Raw genomic sequence first — 26,917 nt, 5'->3', positions numbered from 1 at the left:
ATAACCTTCCCAATCGACTAGGTATTGGAGACCCCTACCCCGCCTCCGAGAGTCCAGGAGCCTACTGACGGTGTAGGCCGGATGGTCGTCAATGAGGCGAACAGGTGGAGGTGGATCTGCCGGCGGACACAAAAGGCTGGAGGACACAGGTTTCAGTTGGGAGACGTGGAAAGTAGGGTGTATCTTCATGGCTGAAGGCAACTTCAAAAGAACCGCAGCGGGGTTAATGATGGACTCCACCACAAACGGACCCAGGTACCGAGGAGACAGCTTGCGTGATTTGGTACGAAGAGGTACGTTCTTAGATGACAGCCAAACTTCTTGACCAGGATGAAACACAGGTGCGGGAGTCCTGCTCCTATCCGCTGTTGTCTTGTTCCTGTCGGTGGTCCGAAGCAACTCTTCCCGAGCGTCGCTCCACACTCTCTGGCAGCGGCGGAGGTTCTCCTGAACCGAAGGAACAGCCAATTCCTTCTCCTGAGCAGGAAACAGAGGGGGTTGGTAACCCATGGTAACCTCGAAGGGTGAAAGGCCGGTGGCAGAGGTGGTGAGGGAGTTGTGGGCGTACTCTATCCAAGGCAGATGTTTGGCCCAGGATGATGGATGTTGAGCAGCCACACAACGAAGGGTTGCTTCGAGGTTTTGATTGGCTCTTTCTGTTTGACCGTTGGTCTGGGGATGAAACCCTGAGGACAGACTAACGGAAGCACCCAAAGCCGAACAGAAAACCTTCCAAACACGGGAAGTAAACTGTGGGCCTCTATCAGATACGATGTCCACAGGTATTCCATGGGGACGGAATACATGTTGGACTAGGAGGTCCGCTGTCTCACTGGCAGACGGTAATTTTGGTAATGCTATATAGTGAACAGATTTAGAGAATCTGTCCACAATGGTAAGTATAGTATCATTACCTTCAGACTTGGGTAGGCCGGTGACAAAATCCATGGCTATGTGGGACCAGGGACGGCTGGGAACTGGGAGGGGTAGCAGCAGCCCCGAAGGGGACTGATGGGAGGCTTTGCCCCGAGCACAGGTTGAACAGGCTGCCACAAAAGCCCGAACGTCAGTTTCCATTGAAGGCCACCAAAAATGTCTCCTAAGCAGCGTCAACGTGCGTCTCATCCCAGGGTGACCAGCAAAACGGAAGGTGTGAATCCACTGCAACACCTGAGACCGGACCATCTCGGGAACAAAGAGTAGGTTGGGAGGTCCATCACCCGGTCCCGGGTCCGTGGCAAGTGCAGTCTTCACAAAAGACTCGATCTCCCACTGTACTGCCGCCACGACGCATGAGGAAGGCAGGACTGCCTCAGGCTCGCTGGTCTCCGAAGGGTCAGCAAACTGGCGGGACAAAGCATCTGGTTTAACATTTCTTGACCCCGGTCTGTATGTAAGAATAAAGTTAAACCTACTAAAAAACAGGGCCCATCTGGCTTGGCGTGAGTTGAGTCTCTTAGTGGCTTGGATGTAAGCCAAGTTTTTGTGGTCTGTCCAGACCACAAACGGCAGTTCAGCTCCATCCAGCCAGTGCCGCCATTCTTCCAGTGCTAGCTTGACCGCCAGCAGTTCCCGGTTTCCAACGTCGTAATTCCGTTCTGTGGGTGACAATTTCTTGGAGAAAAAAGCACAGGGGTGAAGCTTTTGGTCAGTGGGGGAGCGCTGGGAGAGGACTGCTCCCACACCTGAGTCAGACGCGTCCACCTCCACAATAAACTGCAGAGAGGTATTGGGGTGTATCAACACAGGGGAGGTGGAAAACAGTTCCTTCAAAACCCCTACCGCCTGCTCCGCCTCAGGGGACCACAGAAAAGGGACTTTAGGGGATGTCAGTCTAGTAAGGGGTGCCACCACTTTACTAAAACCCTTAATGAATCTACGGTAGAAGTTAGCAAAGCCCAAAAATCGTTGAAGTTGCTTACGGGTGGTGGGTGTGGGCCACTCAGTCACTGCCCGGATCTTCTCGGGGTCCGCCTTCACCTGCCCGCTCTCAATGATGAAACCAAGGAACGATGTAGACTGTTTGTGGAACTCACACTTTTCTGCTTTGACGTACAGCTTATTCTCCAAGAGCCGTTGAAGGACTTGACGGACGTGTGACTCATGCTCCTCGGGTGACTTGGAAAAAACAAGAATATCATCCAGGTATACAAAGACAAAACGGTTCAAGAAATCCCTAAGAACATCGTTCACCATGGCTTGGAATACAGCAGGGGCGTTTGAGAGCCCAAAGGGCATGACCAAATACTCAAAATGCCCCAGTGGAGTGTTGAAAGCGGTTTTCCACTCATCTCCCTTTCGGATTCTGACAAGGTGATAAGCGTTCCTGAGGTCGAGCTTGGAGAAAACTGTGGCGCCATGCAGAGGTTCAAAAGCTGAGTTGATGAGTGGAAGGGGATACTTGTTTTTAACAGTTATGTTGTTTAAACCCCTGAAATCGATACAGGGGCGTAACGACTTGTCTTTCTTTTCCACGAAAAAGAAACCTGCACCCAAAGGAGACGACGAGGGACGGATTATGCCCGAGGCCAGAGAATCACCAATATACTGCTCCATTGCCTCTCTTTCCGGTCGGGACAGATTGTATAAGCGACTAGAGGGCAAGGGAGCACCAGGAAGCAGTTCAATAGGGCAATCATAAGGCCTATGTGGTGGTAGAGACAGAGCCTTGTCCTTACTGAAAACCTCCACTAAGTCATGGTATTCTTTGGGGACAGATGACAGATCGAGAGGAGCTGAGGGATGAGTTGGGTTACACTTAGTGGGGGGAACCGCTGACCTAAGGCACTCTGAATGGCAGTTAGTGCTCCAACTGAGAATGGTGTGACGTGTCCAATCAATTTGTGGGTTGTGAAGAGCCAACCAGGGGAAGCCAAGGATTAGGGAGGTAGCTGAGCCAGACATAACTCTTAACTGAATGCTTTCACAATGATTGCCAGAAATCACTAGGGAAACGGGGGTGGTTTGATGAGTTATCTCCGCGAGGAGGCGCCCATCAAGGGCTGTGACCCGAATGGGGGTAGGTAGTGGCTCCATGGGGATACAAGCTTGTGTAACGAACTGGTGGCTAATAAAGTTGTCTTCTGCACCTGAGTCTATGAGAGCTGAGAGTGGCAGGGAATGACTCTGGAAACGTAAGGTTACAGGTACTTGTAATCGGGGAATGATGGGTTCAGGATCTAACTCTGGGCTCGCAAGTAGACCCACCGTTACGAGCGAGCCTTGTCTTTTGGTCGCTTAGGGCATGTAGCCAGAATGTGTGTGGCGTCTCCACAGTACAGGCACTCACCCGCCTGGAGGCGCCGTTGCCGCTCTGCTGGAGGTAGTCGAGCTCGACCCACTTGCATTGGTTCCTCCTCTGTGCTCGGGATGGGATCAGGAACAAGAAGCTGCCGGCTCCGGGGAGGCGAGACTCGAGTGGTTGAAGGCTGGGGAACTCGTCCTCGTAGATGTGGCCGACCGCCTCTCTCCCGACGCCTCTCCCGCAACCGGTTGTCTAGCTTAATGGACAGGGAAACGAGAGAATGTAAATCATGTGGCTCATCACGAGCAGCCAGTTCATCCTTAATGGCTTCATTCAAACCGTTTAGAAATGCTCCTTGAAGTGCCACACTGTTCCACTTGGAGTCCGCTGCCAACGTCCAGAACTCAATAGAGTACTCAGCCACACTGTTAGAACCCTGCCTCAAATTAAAAAGTATCTTGGAGGAATTACCCACATGGTCAGGATGGTCAAAAACAGTCTTCAATTTAGCAGAAAAATCAGCAAAAGTCAATCCAGTCAAAGTTTGATTTGAGCACACAGCCTCAGCCCAAACCAGAGCTCTCCCTCTTAACAGCCCCAGAACATAATGTACCTTAGAGGAATCAGTAGAAAACGACAGTGGTCTCTGCCGAAAAATCAAGTCACACTGAAGCAAAAATCCCCGGCACTTGTCCAATTCTCCATTGAACGGTTCAGGCGACGTGACAGGGGGTTCCCGATGGAACGAAGCCTGCATAATGTCAGAGGAAACAACTTGGGGTGCATCAAACTTGGGGTCAGAGAGAGATGGAGAACTGATAACAGACAATTTAGAGACTTGTGTAGTTAACTGAGTCACCTGGTTCAGCAGTTGATGATTATCTTCCAAAAGAGTCCGAATCAATTGGTCATGCTGTCCTAGCAACGTTCCTTGAGCCTGGATAGCTTGTTGGAAGCTGTCTTCGTTTGCCCCGTGCTGTTTCTCTGTTGGGTCCATGGCCAGATCGTTCTGTTACGCTACGGTTAAACCCAGCACTCAGAGAAACAAAACACGACTAAGGGAGTGGAAGAAACAAAAATTGTTTTAATAAAAGTTCAATTTGTCTTAGTCCAAAAACAACTGAAGAAAAGGAACAGAGTGGGCTAGTCGGCTCCGGAGGAAGGAGAGGCTGAGGCAGGCAGGCAGGCAGGCAGGCAGGCAGGCAGGCAGGCAGGTTGGGAGGTATGTCTGAACTGAAGACAAAACAAACGACAGGTTTAGGAGAGTAAAAAGCCAGGCTAAAGACAACGGCAATTTAACTTTACTGGTGAGCCAAGTTACCGCTCTAGTAAGAACAACGATCTGGCGCCGGTGGAGGGCCATGCCCAGGAATTAGTAGTGCAGGTTGATGAGAGAATAGGATGCAGCTGCGTAGGCAGGAATCACTGGAAACAACCCGCAGCTGCACAGGAGAGGCAGATCCTGAGCACGCCCCCGATCCACTCCAGACACACCCACATAATGGGGACAAACACACATACAGATACAACAGACAAAGAGGGGACAAAACAAGGAGGAAGGGAAACAGAAAAGGGAGAGACAAGCTGCCCACATAACAGCCCATGCCTAGATACTCTGTCAACAAGAGACTGTCTACATACACTCGCCAAAAAGAAACATTCTGAAACCTCAACCTCCTCAGTGTTTTGATTTCAGATTAAAAGGGACATTTCCTGTACGACACACACCAGATATTTTGGGTTTATGTGAGTTCCTGTACTGTATATAGTGTCGACTAGAATGCTTTTAAATCTCTTTAATTTAATAGGATTTGATGGGTCAGCCCCCGGACTGCTCAAATGTCTACTTAATTGGAAACATAACACACTTGTATAACTCGGCATACCCACGAGCTAGAGGTAACCATACTCCAAAATATTTTCCCCTGAAGAAGACCGTCGCAGTCCTTGTCTGAATCCCAAATGGCACCCTATTCCCTCTTTAGCACAATATTTTTGACCAGGGCCCATGGTCAAAAGTAGTGCACGGCTCTGAGATCTCCATGAAAGTGCATCTGTAAATAGAACTGAGGTGTATTTCTAGAGACCCTTTCTTTGGATGACAAATGAATAGTAAGACACGTAAGGTTGTGTCTGAAGGGAACTGAGCCAGTAGCCCTTTGCTTTTTTAGTGAATTGTTGTACTGAAAGATGATGAACAGAGGTGGGAGAGAGAGCCAGAAGAATTAGTGAAATTGCATGTGAGAGAAAATAAGAGAGGTGAAGGTGGAGGACAATGTCTACATTGGCTGTACTCCAAACAGTCTCTGGTAGATTAGTCATTAATCATTCAAGAATTCACACATTTTTTTCAAAGCTTAAAGGGCTTTGTTTATGGCAGAACCTGTAGATTTAAAATGTTTTACCTATTTCAGCCATGTGTGCGTGCGCCTCCGTGCGTGTGTGTGCATGTGTGACTCTTGTACAACCACAAAGCACTTACTGTACCATGGTAAAACAGGTAATCTAAGACAGTGTGCATTCTGTCACATTTTAACATTAGTAGGAAAGGTTTTTGAATAAACAAATGATGTAATGAGCCATTAAATATTTAGCATAAAGTGGGAGGAATCCTGTCAATACATGCCTTAAGAAAGTATTCACACCCCTTGACTTTTTTCACATATTGTTGTGTTACAGCCTGAAGATTAAATTGATTAAATTTAGATTTTTTGTCACTGGCCTACACACAATACCCCATAATGTCAAAGTGGAATTATGTTTTTCGACATTTTTACAAATTAATAAAAAATTAAATGACTTGAGTCAATAAGTATTCAACCACTTTGTTATGGCAAGTTTAGGAGTAAACATTTGCTTAACAAGTCACATAATAAGTTGCTTGGACTCACTCTGTGTGCAATAATAGGGTTTAATATGATTTATAAATGACTACCTTATCTCTGTACTCCATACATACAATTATCTGTAAGGTACCTCAGTCGAGCAGTGAATTTCAAACACAGATTCAACCACAAAGACGAGGGAGTTTTTCCAATGCCTCGCAAAGAAGGGCACCTATTGGTAAATAATTAAAAGGCAAATATACCTTTAAGCATGATCAAGTTATTAAAGGAAAACTCCACCCAAAAACTACATTTTGGTATTTGTTTCATTAGTCCATTGTTGATGCAAAATGCATCATACCGGCAGTACTTCTGTATTTTAAAAGTTAGATACAGTACCAGTCAAAAGTTTAGACACACCTATTCACTCAAGGGTTTTTCTATATTTTTTGCACACTTTTGGCATTCTCTCAACCAGCTTCACCTGGAATGCTTTTTCCAACAGTCTTGAAGGAGTTCCCACATATGCTGAGCACTTATTGGCTGCTTTTCCTTCACTCTGCGGTCCGACTCATCCCAAACCATCTCAATTGGGTTGAGGTCGGCGGATTGTGGAGGCCAGGTCATCTGATGCAGCACTCCATCCCTCTCCTTGTTGGTAAAATAGCCCTTACACAGCCTGGAGATGTGTTGGATAATTGTCCTATTGAAAAAAAAATTATAGTCCCACTAAGCCCAAACCAGATGGGATGGCGTATTGCTGCAGAATGCTGTGGTAGCCATGCTGGTTAAGTGTGCCTTGAATTCTATATAAATCACAGACAATGTCAACAGCAAAGCACCCCCACACCATAACACCTCCTCCTTCATGCTTTACGGTGGGAAATACACATGCAGAGATCATCCGCTCACCCACACCGCGACTCACAAAGCCACGGCGGTTGTAACCAAAAATCTCAAATTTGGACTCCAGACCAAAGGACTCATTTCCACCGGTCTAATGTCCATTGCTCGTGTTTCTTGGCTGAAGCAAGTATATTCTTCTTATTGGTGTCCTTTGGTAGTGCTTTCTTTGCAGCAATTCGACCATGAAGGCCTGATTCACACAGTCTCCTCTGAACAGTTCATGTTGAGATGTGTCTGTTACTTGAACTCTGTGAAGCATTTATTTTGGCTGCAATTTCTGAGAACGGTAACTCTATTGAACTTATCCTCTGCATCTGAGGTAACTCTGGGTCTTCCATTCCTGTGGCGGTCCTCATGAGAGCCAATTTCATCATAGCGCTTGATGGTTTTTGCGACTGCACTTGAAGAAACTTTCAAAGTTCTTGAAATTCTCCGTATTGAATGATCTTCATGTCTTAAAGTAATGATGGACGGTTGTTTCTCTTTGCTTATTTGAGCTGTTTTTGCCATAATATGGACTTGGTATTTTACCAAATAGGGCTATCTTCTGTATACCCCCCCCCCCCCCCCCCCCTACCTTGTCACAACACAACTGATTGGCTCAAACGCATTAAGAAGGAATGAAATTCCACAAATTAACTTTTAAGAAGGCACACCTGTTAATTGAAATGCATTCCAGGTGACTACCTCATGAAGCTGGTTGAGAGAATGCCAAGAGTGTGCAAAGCTGTCATCAAGGCAAAGAAAGGGTGGCTATTTTAAGAATCTCAAATATAAAATATATTTTCATTTTTTTAACACCTTTTTGGTTACTACATGATTCCATATGTGTTATTTCATAGTTTTGATGTCTTCACTATTATTCTACAATGTAGAAAATAGTAAAAAATCTAGAAAAATCCTGGAATGAGTAGGTGTGTCCAAACTTTTGACTGGTACTGTATATAACATTAACATACTGTTGACACGTAGTCTATGGTGTAATGGAATATTTTGCCTTGTGTGGTAGGTTTTGTGCGTTTTGACAGTCTTATGTAGGTGTCATAACCAGCCATAAAATAATGCAATATACTGTATGTCACAACAGGTCTAAATATATGTGTCATGGATATAATAACAGGTTATGACACGTTATGTCAGCTGTTATGACATATTATGACATGGTTATGACCGTAACGTGTTATGATGCTGGGTGTCAAGTGTTACTAAATTTGTTTCCTCACCCATCTACACACAATACCCCATAATGACAAAGTGAAAACATGTTCTTAGAAAAATTTGCACATTTATTGAAAATGGAATGCAGAAATATCAAATTTACATAAGTATTCACATGCCTGAGTCAATGCTGTGTAGAAGCACCTTTGGCACCTTACAGCTGTGAGTCATTCTGGGTAAGTCTCTAAGAGCTTTCCACAGCTGGATTGTGCAACATTTGCCACTTATTCTTTTCAGAATTCGTCAAGCTCTGTCAAATTGGTTGTTGATCATTGCTAGACAGCCATAGATTTTCAAGAATATTTAAGTCAAAACTGCAGCTTGGCCACTCAGGAACATTCACTGTCTTCTTGTTAAGCAACTCCAGTGTATATTTGGCCTTGTATTTTAGGTTATTGTCCTGCTGAATGGAGAATTTGTCTCCTAGTGTCTGTAAGAAAGCAGACTGAACCAGGTTTTCCACTAGGATTTTGCCTGTACTAGCTCTATTCCATTTCTTTGTATCCTAAAAAACACCCTAGTCCTTGCAAATGACAAGCATATGATGCAGCCAAAATATAAATTCCACTTTGACATTATGGGGTATTGTATGTAGGCCATTGACAAAAATTGTATGTTTAATCCATTTTAAATTCAGGCTGTAACACAACAAAATGTGGAAAAGTCAAGGGGTGTGAATACTTTCTGACAGCACTCTGTATATGTATATACCTTTACGTGTCATAGAGGAAATATTATACAGATGGGATCTCCCTTTCAGCTCCATACCACAGTCAGTCAAAAAACGATATTATTCTGGTCACAGTTTCCTGCTGGCCTAAGCTAAAGTCGTGGTCCTCTGTAGCTCAGCTGGTAGAGCACGGTGCTTGTAACGCCAAGGTAGTGGGTTCGATCCCCGGGACCACCCATACACAAAAAAAATTATGCACGCATGACTGTAAGTCGCTTTGGATAAAAGCGTCTGCTAAATGGCATATTATTATTATTATCAGATTTTACCAGATTTGATCAGCTATGCTCCTCCCAGAGTAATTGGGTGTTAACTCAAGAGATTTGACTTGTAAAGGCTCTTTCAGGCTGGTCTATTCCTGGGCCCAGATTCACAAAACACTTCTTACTCAAAAACGGAAGAAGATTTGTGAGAAACAATATGAGAAGTTTATAAGTGCAATTCCTCAAACATTTCTTAACATGATTTTCTTACGAACTTCTTAACTATCTACGATAGGGTAATTCAGAAAGCTGATTGAGGACCTAATTACTGATGAATGTGTTTGTTTTTTATGACCGTGTTTTTCTGTTTTTCTGCTTGCATTTTGTATTTATGTTTTGATATGTGTATCTTCGGTAATTTCTGTAATTCAGGGCTCACATGTAAAAGAGACATTGGTCTCAGTATGGCTCCCTGCTAAAAAGTTAAGGTTAAATAAAAATAAATAAAATATGATTGTCCCTAGGCAACCGAGCTAGCTAACTATCAAGCTAGCAATTGCAATGGAACAAAAAATAGTCCCCTCAAAAAAAATCTAAAGGTGGTTTGTTCTGAAGTGTCTGTCCTATATCTGAAAGATACTGTATGATCCGGATGTTTTTTTTTTTTTTTTTTTACATGAATTTAACCCCCATTCATTTTTTCAACTGGTACCGGGGGACCTTCAGACGAGTCTTGTGAGGCATATGGGGGTCCTAGAGCTAAATAACCGACATGTACATGTTTGTGAGAGTCTCACCTTTCCACAGAGGGGTCATACTAGCCCAAACTGTTCAGACGCTACAGACAGAAGTTGGCAGATCGGCTGTACCGACTTCAGACGAGTCCCAAGACGATTGTGGGGGTCATAGAGCAAAACGGAGAACACCATCGTTTTCGTGAGAGTCACATCTTTCCATAGAGTTTGTAGGTCATTCAGCCACTACAGACAATCGGTGAGAAGACCGATTCTCGGGATGTCACATAGTCTGACAAACACCGCTCTAGCTCTGCAACCTTTCACCACAGATAGTGCGAAATCAGCTGATGCGGTGGATTGAGATGCATCCAATGCTAAAAAACAGAAATCTGTAGCTTAAACTGATGGATTTTTATGGGATTTCTTTATTATGCTAATTCGATTTCCACCGGGGCGTGGACATCGACTCTAGGGGGTTTAAACATGTTCAACTGCTTTCATTAGCTTATTCTCTCACTTCCATGAGTTTAAGACAAGGGTTTAGCTGTCTTGAAATTGAGTAAATTTCCAAGACGAAATCCAGGAACATTATTTTCAATAATCTAATTTCTTCATAACTTATTTTTTAGGAAGAAACATAGGAAGAAGCTTAAGAACATTTCAAATAACTTTATTGAGGAATAGCAACTTTTCGTAGTTTAAGTATAAACTTAAGGAAAAAATGGCACTTATGAAGAAATGTATTCTTAAGAAGGTTTTGTGAATCTGGGCCCTGCTGGTCCTGGATGCTTTCCTTTCCTGGTGTCTTATTACCTCCAGGTTTGCACACCAATTGTGTGAATTAGAACCTTGACTGATCTAATAAACCGTGTATTAGCTGGTCCAATTCTATCAGTCATTCCTGTGGGTTGAATAACCTGCTGGGCTGCTGGTGCTACTGAAGCCTGGGGAAAGGATTGATCAGCCTGCCCTACTCTACTGTTAGAGGGTAATGGGAGATTATTGTGAGGTGGTTTGCTTTGCCACTGGAGGTGGGATGAAGTGGTTAGAACAGAACAGAGAAAGTGATACACCACCTGCTTGAGGGAGCAGGTCTTGTCTAGCTCTTTAGACTTACTGTAGGAAATATGTAAATTGTGGAACACGCTCAAATACATGCACATGCTGTACTAATTATACAAAACACACATCCACAAACACACACACACACACAAAGTTACTGTCTCTTTTAACATCCCTCTTTTTCTTATGGTCCCGTTATCCATCATCCTGTCATATGTATTCCCATCCATGCAGGTGGGGGGAAATTGCACTGCATAACATTATACTGCATACCATGAGGAATTGACGTGCTCAATTCAAAAGGTTGTAGTAAGAAAATATGTTTTGGCCGCTGGATTCAAAAGGCATAATTATACTGAAGGAAAAACCTGCACTCACTGTAAACACTGCAATAATTATACTGCATACAGTACCACCAGCCCTTAACCTGTCCTCTGTTCTCTCCTTTACCTCCAGGAGTATTACAGTGCAATGTATTGACTTAGGGGTCAAGAACCGTGATACATATATTTTTGCAAAAGCTTCACAATGTGATGCATAGCAATGATACCATGTTGCACTGTACAGTATAATGAATAGGTACCAGTGCTTACCCTTTCCTCTATTCTCCTCTCTCCCACCAGGAGTATCCGCTGCTTGAGGAACATCATCCACTGGAACCTGATCACAGCTTTCATCCTGAGGAATGCCACTTGGTTCGTCGTACAGCTCACCATGAACCCCGAGGTGCATGAGAGCAATGTGGTGAGTACAGGGAAGTTAAATGTACATCAATTTCAGGCCACTTTATATGCAATATACAAATACATACAGGTAACTGCCAAAATAAAGGAAACGCCAACATAAAGTGGCTTAATAGGGCGTTGGGCCACCACGAGCCGTCAGAACAGCTTCAACGTGCCTCGGCATAGATTCTGCAAATGTCTGGAACTCTATTGAGACACCATTCTTCCACAAGAAATTACTTAATTTGGTGTTTTGTTGATGGTGGTGTGAAACGCTGTCTCAGACGCTGCTCCAGAATCTCCCATAAGTGTTTAAATCTGGTGACTGAGACGACCATGGCATATGGTAAACATCATTTTCGTGCTCATCAAACCATTCAGTGACCACTCTTGCCCTGTGGATGTGGGCATTGTCATCCTGGCAGAGACCACTCCCATCAGGATAGAAATTATTAATCATATTAATCATAGATTGAAGGTGATCACTCAGAATGGCTGTGTATTTATTGGTGTTTACCTTGGTCTCTAAGGGGTTGAGTGGATTTAAACCATGCCAGGAAAATGCACCCCACACCATAACAGCTCAAACAACTCAAACAACTCAAGTGTTTCCTTCATTTTGGCATGGTTTTACCTGTATATAGTTTGCTGTGATACAATAAGGGCAATAAATTCATGCAGATATGGAAGCACACACACACATTCAGACACCCACACACCCACACAAAAATCCCCACTCTCTCCTTCTATTACTTTCCCTCTCTCTCCAGGCTCACTAATGAACACACACACACACACACACACTTTCACTCATCCATATTCTTCCCCTCTCCGATCGAATAGGATTGCAGTTTCCCAGCTATCATTTCCAAAACATCTCCAGGCACACACACACACACACACACACACACACACACACACACACACACACACACACACACACACACACACACACACACACACACACTCCTAACTAACTAACAGGCATTGGAGTACCATCATGTCGTCCTGGTTCATTATTAATTGCCCCTCAGCTCGCCTGCCGCTTGACGTTATTGCTTGTGCAAACATCCCTCACCGCAGAGAAAAGAGAAGATGCTCCCTTTTCTTTCCAGCTCTTTCAATTAGCCTCTGCCACTACTTTATTAATTAGCTCATTATCCCCTCCGGCCCCCCCAGCCCTCAGAAATGAATGAATCCAACCCCCACTGTCAATATCTGACCTAAGAAGACAAACTGAGCGCGCTCAAAGCGACCCAGTCAGTTAGCCCTCCTCCTCCACCGCTTCTTCTTCTATTCTGAGAATAAACAAGATGGCTGCCGTCAGCCATTAGCCATGAGAATTTCTGCTTGTCAGTTGAAAGACGGAGGCTTGACGGCTCGTTTCGTTTATTATTTATGCAAGGTCGTGGAGCGAGCGACCTGCGGAGGAACACAGCGCAGTACATAAGTCAGGGCTAATAGGTAATACAGTGGGGGAAAAAAAGTATTTAGTCAGCCACCAATTGTGCAAGTTCTCCCACTTAAAAAGATGAGAGAGGCCTGTAATTTTCATCATAGTCAACTATGACAGACAAATTGAGAAAAACAAATCCAGAAAATCACATTGTAGGATTTTTTATGAATTTATTTGCAAATTATGGTGGAAAATAAGTATTTGGTCACCTACAAACAAGCAAGATTTCTGGCTCTCACAGACCTGTAACTTCTTCTTTAAGAGGCTCCTCTGTCCTCCACTCGTTACCTGTATTAATGGCACCTGTTTGAACTTGTTATCAGTATAAAAGACACCTGTCCACAACCTTAAACAGTCACACTCCAAACTCCACTATGGCCAAGACCAAAGAGCTGTCAAAGGACACCAGAAACAAAATTGTAGACCTGCACCAGGCTGGGAAGACTGAATCTGCAAAAGGTAAGCAGCTTGGTTTGAAGAAATCAACTGTGGGAGCAATTATTAGGAAATGGAAGACATACAAGACCACTGATAATCTCCCTCGATCTGGGGCTCCACGCAAGATCTCACCCCGTGGGGTCAAAATGATCACAAGAACGGTGAGCAAAAATCCCAGAACCACACGGGGGGACCTAGTGAATGACCTGCAGAGAGCTGGGACCAAAGTAACAAAGCCTACCATCAGTAACACACTACACCGCCAGGGACTCAAATCCTGCAGTGCCAGACGTGTCCCCCTGCTTAAGCCAGTACATGTCCAGGCCCGTCTAAAGTTTGCTAGAGTGCATTTGGATGATCCAGAAGAGGATTGGGAGAATGTCATATGGTCAGATGAAACCAAAATAGAACTTTTTGGTAAAAACTCAACTCGTCGTGTTTGGAGGACAAAGAATGCTGAGTTGCATCCAAAGAACACCATACCTACTGTGAAGCATGGGGGTGGAAACATCATGCTTTGGGGCTGTTTTTCTGCAAAGGGACCAGGACGACTGATCTGTGTAAAGGAAAGAATGAATGGGGCCATGTATCGTGAGATTTTGAGTGAAAACCTCCTTCCATCAGCAAGGGCATTGAAGATGAAACGTGGCTGGGTCTTTCAGCATGACAATGATCCCAAACACACCGCCCGGGCAACGAAGGAGTGGTTTCGTAAGAAGCATTTCAAGGTCCTGGAGTGGCCTAGCCAGTCTCCAGATCTCAACCCCATAGAAAATCTTTGGAGGGAGTTGAAAGTCCGTGATGCCCAGCGACAGCCCCAAAACATCACTGCTCTAGAGGAGATCTGCACGGCGGAATGTGCCAAAATACCAGCAACAGTGTGTGAAAACCTTGTGGAGACTTACAGAAAACGTTTGACCTGTGTCATTGCCAACAAAGGGTATATACAAAGTATTTAAGAAACTTTTGTTATTGACCAAATACTTATTTTCCACCATCATTTGCAAATTAATTAATTTAAAATCCTACAATGTGATTTTCTGGAGAAAAAAAATCTACTTTTGTCTGTCATAGTTGACGTGTACCTATGATGAAAATTACAGGCCTCTCTCATCTTTTTAAGTGGGAGAGCTTGCACAATTGGTGGCTGACTAAATACTTTTTTTCCCCACTGTATGTTAAAGGGCAACAGAACAAGTCAAAGGTTTTCAGATCATAAATGTATAAATGGATTGCTTTGGGGAGGTTTTGGGTGGGGTTAATGAAAGATCAATTACTTACTGATTAGGTTTCATTCTGTTGTTGTCATAGTTTTTTTTCTTAGACCACATTCCATTGACAGGAACATTTGGAGAATACAAAATGTATGAAATGTTAGAGACTGGTATTCTTTTAGGGCTATATAATGACTGTGTCCGAAATCTGGCTTGCCGACTACTTACAGTGCAGTCGGAAAGTATTCAGACCCCTTGACTTTTACACATTTTGTTACGTTACAGCCTTATTCTAAAATTAATTAAATAGTTTTTTTCCCCCTCATCAATCTACACACAATACCCCATAATGACAAAGCAAAAACAGGTTTTTAGAAATGTTTGCAAATGTATTAAAGATAAAAAATGGAAATATCACATTTACATAAGTATTCAGACCCTTTACTCAGTACTTTGTTGAAGTACCTTTGGCAGCGATTACAGCCTAGTCTTCTTGGGTATGATGCTACAAGCTTGGCACACCTGTATTTGGGGAGTTTCTCCCTTTGTTTTCTGCAGATCCTCTCAAGCTCTGTCAGGATGGATGGGGATCGTCGCTGCACAGCTATTTTCAGGTCTCTTCAGAGATGTTAGATCGGGTTCAAGTCCGGGCTCTGGCTGGGCCACTCAAGGACATTCAGAGACTTGTCCCGAAGCCACTCCTGCGTTGTTTTGTCTGCGTGCTTAGGGTCATTGTCCTGAACCTTTGCCCCAGTCTGAGGTCCTGAGCACTCTGGAGCAGGTTTTCATCAAGGATCTCTCTGTACTTTGCTCCGTTCATCTTTCCCTCGATCCTGGCTAGTCTCCCAGTCCCTGCCGCTGAAATTCATGGATCCTTCTATTAAGGCAAGTCATCCAGGTCCTGAGGCAGCAAAGCATCCCCAAACCGTCACACTACCACCACCATGCTTGACCGTTGGTATAAGGTTCTTACTTTTTTTGCAAGGCATAATGGGACCCATGTCGTCCAAGCTATAATTTTCTTGTTTTTTCTTGTCCTTGGTACACTGGGTTCCCCCTGCGAATATAGAGGGGGCCGTTGTGCGTCAGTGGCGGGGATGTCAGGGCGGTAACGATATCACGCTATCACACTCAACCACGGCCCCACTTCACTGATCATACTGGGAGTCTCTCACCCTCAATGGGTCGATTAGAGCAGAGGCTAGAAAAAATGGAGAGTTGTGAATGAATTGCAATCCTGATTTGACAGCTGCCCTGACATGCCTTTAGACTACACAAGGGGTAGTGTGGAGGGAATTGGAAAGGGACACTTGGGATCTTAGCCCAAATACACTGAGATTGCTGGCTGTAGAGTCTCATTTTCTGTGTGACTTTGTGATGATTTGATGGGTAGTACCGACTCATGGAGTCTGTTGGTAAGTCCTTGAAGTAAGTGGGGTGAGACTGTGAAGCTAGACAAGGAGGCAAGATAAAATGAGAGTCAATGACACTTTCATATTGAATACAGATTTTTCCCACTCAGGACATTACTCTATTATTTTCACTAGGTACAATATGGAGGACACCTGTGCGAAGTAGGCACATAATTATGATGACAGTTAGTTCAGCCATCAAGCTGCCTTTTCCCCTGCACCATTCAATGGGCAATGAGCAGATAGTTGGATGGTAGCTTGACGTTTTGAATAACTACCTGAACAAATGCTGAATTAAATGATTTTTTCTTATTGTGGTGGAAAGGAGGTAAATAACACCTGATTTGGAACGACTCCTTGTTTTGATTGTGACCCAAGGCCACTCCCCACCTGCATGACAATAAGGAGTTCGTCTTACATTTGTCAGGGACTTTTCATGAAACTACTATTCTTGAACACTTAGACAACACATTCATCACAGGCCTTCAAAGGCCTTCAGAGATGCACTTTGCTACTTTTGAACAAACGCCAAAGGGGAGCATCTCCCCCCTCCTTCCGAACTGATGTCATCACCCAATGAGTCGTCTCACCTCCGTCTTCAGGGAGAGATTAAGGACTGACAGATCTCCTGTCTCATCTCCCAGCTGTAGACACCTAGTCCAGACTGATGAGTAGCGCTCAGAGGGCTGTAACCCCAGCCGGGCCTCTACTCACCTCCCAAAATACAATCTTGGAGTAGAAAAGTACACATTTCGGACAGCAGTGTAGGTGTATCTGGTGGTGCAACTCGCAACACTCCCCCAAGTGCCATTCTCGGACTCTCTCAATCCCAAGTAACACTCCCAAGTGACTCTCAATGATCTGGTCTCAATTGTCAAAGAAGATAGAGGTTGAAGTGTTAGAAGTGGCATACAGATGTGTACTATCTTAAGTTGACCAGTTTCTCACAGCAGGAAAATAATCCTGCAGCAACAGGGAATGTGAATTATTATGTGGATTTCAATTAATGGACATTTGTGTAGGTGTTGATAAATGTTTCTTTAAGGCAAATAGTTTGACATTTCAAGTGGAAATTGCTAACTTTAGAACCCTTTTTAAACCTCGAATACACTACAATTAGCATTTTCTGCTGCGCAGGAAAATTCTCTGCGACAACAGAGTGATCAAATTAATATAGCACATCTATATTGACTTTGGATTGAGAGGTATTGTCAGTGTTGGATGATTCAGATTGTCGTAGACCATGGGAATTGAGAGCTATGATGCAGTTTAACAAGTAATGCAGGAGGTCAAATCTGCCATTCTTAAACTGCCACAGTGAACTTTGTTTGCCAGACATCTGCCTAAGAACCAGTCCCAAACTGGAAACATTCAGAGAGTCCTTTTGACACTACTCCGAGCATGATAGAGAAGCTCAAACAAATAATAATAATCAAATAATGATCGCAAGGTGGAGTTTCACTCTCAGATTGAGTGTTTTTAGAGAGACTACCCACTGGGCACACACTGGTTGAATCAATGTTGTTTCCACGTCATTTCAATGAAATTACATTGAACCGATGTGAAATATAGATGTTGAATTGACGTCTATGCCCAGTGGGTAGGGGCGAATAGGAACGAAAGTAACACTTTTAATTTTTTTCCTAATTACTCAGAGATCGATAGAGCTAGAGACACCATATTTTATGGCAAACAACTTATACATGTCCTCTACCGTTAGCAACTGTAATTTCATTTCTAGGGTAAATTAGTTGAAATTAAATAGACTGAGAACAGAACTACCGCAACGTTACTTTTTTATACCTGCCGGCGGGGCGGGAGTAACACAGCCTTGGGAAGGAAGTAACAGCTGGGGAGAAGTGCACAATATCTGTCTTATCTCCATGTTTCTGGTTTGTAATGCTCATTACTTTTAACAAATATACTATCAGACATAATTTAATGTTTGTGTCGATTTGAATAATTAATGCTATAGGTTCATAATTTATGAAAATTAACCATGCGTCAATATTGCAATGTTGCGCAACCACAATATTTTGCCTTACAATATTAATCTGACTAAAATGGATCACATAATAGCTATATTAACCATCATTTTCTTATCTCACTTTAATGGGAATGTAGTAGGAGATATTCTTCACCATTTTCAATGACTATTCATGCTTAAATCAAATAAAATAAAATGTCATTGGTCGCATACACATATTTAGCAGATGTTATTGTGGGTGTATCGAAATACTTGTGTTTCTAGCTCCAAGTATTTCTAGCTCCGACAGTGCAGTAATATCTAACAATATACAACAATACACACAAATCTACTTCCGCCCTGTGTTACTTTCGTCCCGGCTCTCCTTCAGAAGCTGCAGCCCTGCCTTACTCCCCCTCCTTGATCTCATTACATGTCCATAAAGAACCAGGGCTGCATCCGAAATGGCACCCTATTCCCTATATAGTGCACTACTTTTCCAACAGGCAACAATCCCCTAAGGAGTGAGGAAAGGGAACCAGTTGTGCCTTTACAGCTCTCACTTTTTAGTTTTTACTAGCCTTTTTTCTTGTTCTTTCCTTCCTATCTATAAAAGTTGTGGTGCCGGCTTGTCACGGCAGCCTATAATTATTTCCACGTGACAAACTTCTTCTGGATGTTTGGGGAGGGCTGCTACCTGCATACAGCCATCGTGCTCACCTATTCCACGGACAAGCTGCGCAAGTGGATGTTCATCTGCATCGGGTGGTGTGAGTAGCCTACACTTAGTTAATCAAATGAAAGACGGATGTGCGTTGATTGATTAGTTTGACTGATCACAAAGAATGTAAGTCAACTGTAACAGAGACTATGTGTGATGTTTTACAGGTATCCCTCTTCCAATCATCATTGCGTGGGCCATTGGCAAGCTTTACTACGACAACGAAAAGTAAGCGCATGTATTTTTCTCTATATGCACTCACTAACTGTAAGTCGCTCTGGATAAGAGCGTCTGCTAAATGACTAAAATGTAAAAATGTAAATGTAATGTCCCTGTGGTATCCATTTGTCTTTGGAGTCAGGCAACAATGTTGTCCGTGCTCCCCTCAGACCCATCAGAGTGATAATTGTAGTGGATGAAAGAAGGATGTCGCCCAATCATCTCCTTAATTGTACTTTCTGCCAGGTCATTAAATGATCGATTCATCCTAATTTTAAGGGAGTCTTGGTGAACCTGTAACCTATAATTGCTCTGCATACAGAATAGCAGGTTGATGTTTATTGTCATGAGTCTTGTCCTGGTGGCAGAACTGAGCGATTTCCCCAATCAACTGCTCTCTGCTGTCAAAGATATCAATCTGATTTAAATGCTTATTTTATAGCAAGGCCCTTCATCATAACTCAGTAGCCTTGTGGTTAGAGTGTCCACCCTTCGATTGGAAGGTTGGGAATTTGATCCTCAGCCGAAACATACCAAAGAATATAAAAATGGGACCTGATGCGTCTCTGTTTTGCGCTCAGCATTAAGGAGATTGAGGGAAAAAAAAAATAATGATTTTTTCACAAAAGTAGTGCACTGGGCCTTTAATAGTCCTGTATTAGCGGACCAATATAGCCGTCTGCAGCGCGGGTAAAAACGTATTCCCCCGTCCGTCCGTCCGTCCGTCGAATAATAAAATCGCAGCACCCCCACCCCCAAACTACTTCCCGCTGCTATGGTTAAGGCCCTGCGACAGACTAGCGTCCTGTCCGGGGGGTGTACTCACGCTACAGAATCAGGACATATGCTCCTGCTCCTATGAGCTGTCCCAGCTTGTGCAAGGCTACTTATTTATTCCATCTTAAACCTGACTTGAAATAGCCTAAGCAAACATACTCCACATGCTTTCCCATTCTCTGACATTCTGCTCTCTAATACAATCAGACAACACTCATGGTAGAGTTGAAAGTTCTTCACTCAACCAGCTAGTTGGATGGGGGGCATCAGTTTCATTAATGCTACACCAGGAACCTGACAGTTTCCACTCTATCACATCGGAGGCTCCCGCTTACACAGGGGTTGCTGTGATATCCACCCTCCGAAACCTGTTAGCTTGTTTTTCATTATGCTCAGCGGGGCGAAAACAAACTTCTATCCAGACACAGTTCCTCCTAAGCTAAGCCCTCTACTTTTTTTCACCTCTCTCTCTCTCTCTCTCTCTCTCTCTCTCTCTCTCTCTCTCTCTCTCTCTCTCTCTCTCTCTCTCTCTCTCTCTCTCTCTCTCTCTCTCTCTCTCTCTCTCTCTCTCTCTCTCTCTCTCTCTCTCTCTCTCTCTCTCTCTCTCTCTCTCTCTCTCTCTCTCTCTCTCTCTCAACAAGGTGAAGACAGAACAAATGAATAATTCACTCCACTGAACTGAGTCTGTAGAGTTAGTGAATCTGGAGCATCTCATACCCTGGGAGAGCGTCTTCATTTCCTTTTTTCACCCCTTTGTTTTTACAGCAAAGTGGATGTAATTCCACAAATTATTTGTTTTAGGTGTTTTCTACTGCTAGAAGGGAGTGCTGTACTTTACAAAGGCCTCTCTTATTCTCTGCCAGTACTGGCTTTGATAGGCTAAGCCCTCTCACCCACCTCTGATATGAATTAATGTGATTGGCCGAGGCCCATGCTCGTTTTAGTCAACTATAAAAAATTGTTGGGAAAGGTCCCGCAGTTTGCTTTGTCATCGAATACATTTGATTGGTTGACCTTCTGACATCGGCCACTATGATTGGCTCAACTCTCTGTGTTCTAAATTACAGGTGCTGGTTTGGGAAGAAGGCAGGAGTGTACACAGATTACATCTACCAGGGCCCAATGATCCTGGTGTTGCTGGTAAGACAGTGTTACACAAAATATTTTTTACATTTCTCCATATTTCTCCTCCTAGTATAGACATTTATAGACATAGTGTTCTAGCCTTGTCCTTTTTAGGTTTTCCTACATCCATGACCAAGCTCTTCCCCTTTACACTTTCCTCTAACTGTGTTTGAATTTACAGCACATCGCAGTTAGGAACACTGCCAAAATAACATTACTGTGCACTCAAGCGGAAATTGTGTATCAAGGTCAAGTAGTTGCTTCAAAACAAACAGTAGAAAGCAGTGGCGGCTCCTGAAAAAATTCTCAGGAGGGGCAATTTTTCTGATGATTTAGGTGACCTACACACATTTAAAAAAAGATATGTCCAGCAACAACATGAAGACAGGGGCAGCATATAAGTCAATACCAGAAGCATTTATTGACTGATCTCAAAAGTGTTGGCTTACCAGGGTTGGTGGAGCCCTCAGTTTCATCTTTGCCTCGCAAAGCTAACTCAAACACTCCGCAAAACTTCACACACTGGATTAGCCGGCTGAGGATGTGGCGGTTCTTGCTAATGTCGTAGTAAATATATTTGTTATAGTGAATATGGAATATGATATGTTGAGTAAAATGTTGTGCTAAGATCTATTTAGGTCAGGAGCTGGTTATAAGTTCTGTTCCTATCCAATAACAATGGACAAAAGGGTCCTATCTTGTCAGCCTTGTCAGCAGGTGGCCAAGGACAACACCCACGCCATAGGCCTCTCAGTTCTTCCAACTCACGAGTTCTTGCTCTGAGGACACACACACACACAAACACACACACACACACATCATCACTGTTAAACACACACACACACACACACACACATCATCACTGTTAAACACACACACACACACACACACACACAAAAATCCCCTCTCTTAGGCTGAACATTTGAAGACAGAGAACCCGACTCAGAGCCAATGCAACAGTGACAGTAGCCTGCAGGGGACCTCGCCCAACTCATCAGGACCAATCAGAAGATCAGAACTACTAGATTGAACCTACTTCATTTATTGCATAAAATGTCTGCACACAATGTTTCGGGGCTCTCTTCAGATAATAATAATAATAATAATAATAATAATAATAATATGCCATTTAGCAGACGCTTTTATCCAAAGCGACTTACAGTCATGCGTGCATACATTTTTGTGTATGGGTGGTCCCGGGGATCGAACCCACTACCTTGGCGTTACAAGCACCATGCTCTACCAGCTGAGCTACAGAAAGTGGATACTCATGGATGCGCATTGCAATTGTAAAATGTCAACACAATTGGAGACACCACGTCATTTTTGGAGACATGTTATTGACAGTAAACTATTGTAGATGCGACTGCTAACTAACTAAAACATTTTAGCTGGCTAGCTAATCATCTTAGCTAAATGTGGGGCAAACAATTCAGTTATTTACCGTTAATTTGAGGGATTGGGGTGAAAGAAATCGAGTTACATAGTGATACTTTACGATATACTGTATTGACAATATCGCAATATTTTAGCGCTAGTTGGCTGTACCTGCACCAAAACACCATTATTGTTCCTTCATAGCTTGTTCTCAATCTTTTCACATTGGGAGCCAATTTGTTTTCAGCACTTTTATTTCCATGACTGATCAAAACTCGTTCTCATGGCTTTCTGATCCCTCTGCAACAGACATATGGTGCGCAATAAAATCACAGTATCGAATCGCAATACGTATAGAATCATGAGACTCGCAATGCTGATGCATATATCTTATCGTGAGGTTCCTGGCAATTCCCAGCCCAAGTTCATTTGCCACAACAAATCTCTTCGCTAGCAAACGCGATGTCTTCTCCAAAACGGCAATGTGTCTCCAGCAATGTTTACTTTTTTGACGTTCTATGGCATCTCCACTTTCCAAGCATATATGACCACATGTAATATTTTGGTAAGTGATGCAAATAGTGAACTATGTAGGGCCAGGATGTAAAATATATGTAGCTGCAGCAATTTCTCTTATCTGATATGGTAAGTAATGGGGCTTAATTTATAGCTCCCTAAGAGTTTGACGAACGGGTCCGTGAACGCGATTCCAGATATATTTACCTCTGAATAAACTGCCTTTATTACACCATATCCACATCCAGTAAACTTGTGATTATCAACACTAACCTCATCGTTGTGGCGGCGGACAGCTAGCCTGTATCCCACGTCATCCAGTTGAGTGAGTGGCAATGTCTTTTTTCGTTCGTACCAATTTTTGGAAAATCCTCGGGTGTAGGACTTTCCGCCTTTAGTAGAAACCTGTTGAATTATTAAATTTGGTCTGGGAGGTCCTAATTGTTTCGTTGCCAATTTATCTTCATTTGTTCGCCGACAAAAAGGAACTTCTTTCAAACAATCCACTCTTTTCTCAGTTACGTTCATGGTTACGTAACGTATGACGAAAGCGCGTAAGTGCAAGCCCACAGACACCCATTGAGATTGTATTGAAGGCTCTGAAATTTGAAAAAAATAGATTTTACATGGGAGTCTATGACAGAAGTTCTGGGCGATTTTCAATCTGACTGAAATCGCCCCAAAAGGGGGTGGAGCCATTTGAAGCACGACTTTAGCCTGATTCGACATTTAGTGGCAGTGTGGCACTGTGGCAGATCAGACGTATAGATTACAACACTGATAACTACTGTTGCCGTGATATAATTGATTAGAAAAAAAATCCCTTCCTTTTCCCGTTTGGCAGTGCGTCGCCCATATCGCCCTATTGAACAGGCCGTCCCTGGTAGAAAGGTCATTGACATTCAATGGTGTGTGAACTTTATAAAGCAGCCTTCCAACGCACACACTCACTGACATACTGTAATACCATCATGTGAAGCTATTTGAACGACGTGACACCTACTACAAATATGCAGAACTGACAGGGTCATTTGGAATGAATATGATGTATGATGAATATGTATGAATAGTATATGATTTGCAGCATGCTAAACTGTAACTGTTTTAGCTCAGCTTGACAATCTTAACACGTACAGGTTGAAGTCGGAAGTTTACATACACTTAGGTTGGAGTCATTAAAACTTGTTTTTCAACCACTCCACAAATGTTTTGTTAACAAACTATAGTTCTGGCAAGTCGGTTAGGACATCTACTTTGTGCATGACACAAGTAATTTTTCCAACAATTATTTACAGACAGATTATTTCACTTATAATTCACTGTATCACAATTCCAGTGGGTCAGAAGTTTACATAAAGACTGTGCCTTTAAACAGCTTGGAAAATTCCAGAAAATGATATCATGGCTTTAGAAGCTTCTGATAGGCTAATTGACATTGTTTGAGTCAATTGGAGGTGTACCTGTGGATGTATTTCAAGGCCTACCTTCAAACTCAGTGCCTCTTTGCTTGACATCATGGGAAAATCAAAAGAAATCAGCCAAGACCTCAGAAAAAAATGGTAGACCTCCACAAGTCTGGTTCATCCTTGGGAGCAATTTCCAAATGCCTGAAGGTACCACGTTCATCTGTACAAACAATAGTACGCAAGTATAAACACCATGGGACCACACAGCCGTCATACCGCTCAGGAAGGAGACGCGTTCTGTCTCCTAGAGATGAACGTACTTTGGTGCGAAAAGTGCAAATCAATCCCAGAACAACAGCAAAGGACCTTGTGAAGATGCTGGAGGAAACAGGTACAAAAGTATCTATATCCACAGTAAAACAAGTCCTATATCGACATAACCTGAAAGGCCGCTCAGCAAGGAAGAAGCCACTGCTCCAAAACTGCAATAAAAAAGCCAGACTACGGTTTGCAACTGCACATGGGGACAAAGATCGTACTTTTTGGAGAAATGTCCTCTGGTCTGATTAAACAAAAATAGAACTGTTTGGCCATAATGACCATCGTTATGTTTGGAGGAAAAGGGGGTTGCTTGCAAATACTAATTGAGTGTATGTAAACTTCTGACCCACTGGGAATGTGATGAAAGAAATAAAAGCTGAAATAAAGAATTCTCTCTACTATTATTCTGACATTTCACATTCTTAAAATAAAGTGGTGATCCTAACTGACCCAAGACAGGGATTTTTTACTAGGATTAAATGTCAGGAATTGTGAAAAACTGAGTTTAAATGTATTTGGCTAAGGTGTATGTAAACTTCCGACTTCAACCTGTATCCCCCTTTTAAATATAGTTCAAATATGTGACTGTTTTTCTCATGCCTTCTCCATTCATAACTCACCAGTTACTCACACATAACGTTGGGACATTATTTAAAATATGATATAACCAGCGGGCAACATTTTAATGTAAACAATGTATTTATTGATTTGCCCTTAAAACCTCAGCAGTCAATCATCCTAAGACCTTGCTCTGAAGCATTACATTTGCTTTTATTTACTCCTTGTTTTGCAGATGGTTTTAATTTTATCAGAATTATGTTTGAGATGCAGCATTCATTGCACATACAGTGGGGGAAAAAAGTATTTAGTCAGCCACCAATTGTGCAAGTTCTCCCACTTAAAAAGATGAGAGAGGCCTGTAATTTTCATCATAGGTACACAAAATGAGAAAAAAAAATCCTGAAAATCACATTGTAGGATTTTTAATGAATTTATTTGCAAATTATGGTGGAAAATAAGTATTTGGTCAATAACAAAAGTTTCTCAATACTTTGTTATATACCCTTTGTTGGCAATGGCACAGGTCAAATGTTTTCTGTAAGTCTTCACAAGGTTTTCACACACTGTTGCTGGTATTTTGGCCCATTCCTCCATGCAGATCTCCTCTAGAGCAGTGATGTTTTGGGGCTGTCTCTGGGCAACACGGACTTTCAACTCCCTCCAAAGATTTTCTATGGGGTTGAGATCTGGAGACTGGCTAGGCCACTCCAGGACCTTGAAATACTTCTTATGAAGCCACTCCTTCGTTGCCCGGGTGGTGTGTTTGTGATCATTGTCATGCTGAAAGACCCAGCCACGTTTCATCTTCAATGCCCTTGCTGATGGAAGGAGGTTTTCACTCAAAATCTCACGATACATGGCCCCATTCATTCTTTCCTTTACACGGATCAGTCGTCCTGGTCCCTTTGCAGAAAAACAGCCCCAAAGCATGATGTTTCCACCCCCATGCTTCACAGTAGGTATGGTGTTCTTTGGATGCAACTCAGCATTCTTTGTCCTCCAAACACGACGAGTTGAGTTTTCACCAAAAAGTTATATTTTGGTTTCATCTGACCATATGACATTCTCCCAATCTCTTCTGGATCATCCAAATGCACTCTAGCAAACTTCAGACGGGCCTGGACATGTACTGGCTTAAGCAGGGGGACACGTCTGGCACTGCAGGATTTGAGTCCCTGGCGGCGTAGTGTGTTACTGATGGTAGGCTTTGTTACTTTTGGTCCCAGCTCTCTGCAGGTCATTCACTAGGTCCCCCCGTGTGGTTCTGGGATTTTTGCTCACCGTTCTTGTGATAATTTTGACCCACACGGGGTGAGATCTTGCGTGGAGCCCCAGATCGAGGGAGATTATCAGTGGTCTTGTATGTCTTCCATTTCCTAATAATTGCTCCCACAGTTGATTTCTTCAAACCAAGCTGCTTACCTATTGCAGATTCCGTCTTCCCAGCCTGGTGCAGGTCTACAATTTTGTTTCTGGTGTCCTTTGACAGCTCTTTGGTCTTGGCCATAGTGGAGTTTGGAGTGTGACTGTTTGAGGTTGTGGACAGGTGTCTTTTATACTGATAACAAGTTCAAACAGGTGCCATTAATACAGGTAACGAGTGGAGGACAGAGGAGCCTCTTAAAGAAGAAGTTACAGGTCTGTGAGAGCCAGAAATCTTGCTTGTTTGTAGGTGACCAAATACTTATTTTCCACCATAATTTGCTAATAAATTCATAAAAAATCCTACAATGTGATTTTCTGGATTTTCTTTTCTCA

At 43.1% G+C, this 26,917-nt stretch overlaps 1 protein-coding gene across 1 annotated transcript in view; it reads left to right on the top strand.

Moving 5' to 3' along the window:
• Positions 1-26,917, top strand: part of crhr1 (corticotropin releasing hormone receptor 1) — a gene marked incomplete at both ends in the record, with an annotated part of 168,132 nt that overhangs the window by 122,735 nt on the left and 18,480 nt on the right. Inside the window, 4 exons of the mRNA XM_084146333.1 lie at positions 11,549-11,669; positions 18,753-18,906; positions 19,025-19,085; positions 20,921-20,993. Coding sequence (XP_084002459.1) covers positions 11,549-11,669; positions 18,753-18,906; positions 19,025-19,085; positions 20,921-20,993 — 409 coding nt within the window. The remainder of the gene's footprint in view (positions 1-11,548; positions 11,670-18,752; positions 18,907-19,024; positions 19,086-20,920; positions 20,994-26,917) is intronic.

This window comes from Coregonus lavaretus (genome assembly GCF_964263955.1).
Source record: "Coregonus lavaretus genome assembly, chromosome: 28".
NCBI lineage: Eukaryota > Metazoa > Chordata > Actinopteri > Salmoniformes > Salmonidae > Coregonus > Coregonus lavaretus.
This window is presented reverse-complemented; position numbering and strand designations above follow the sequence as displayed.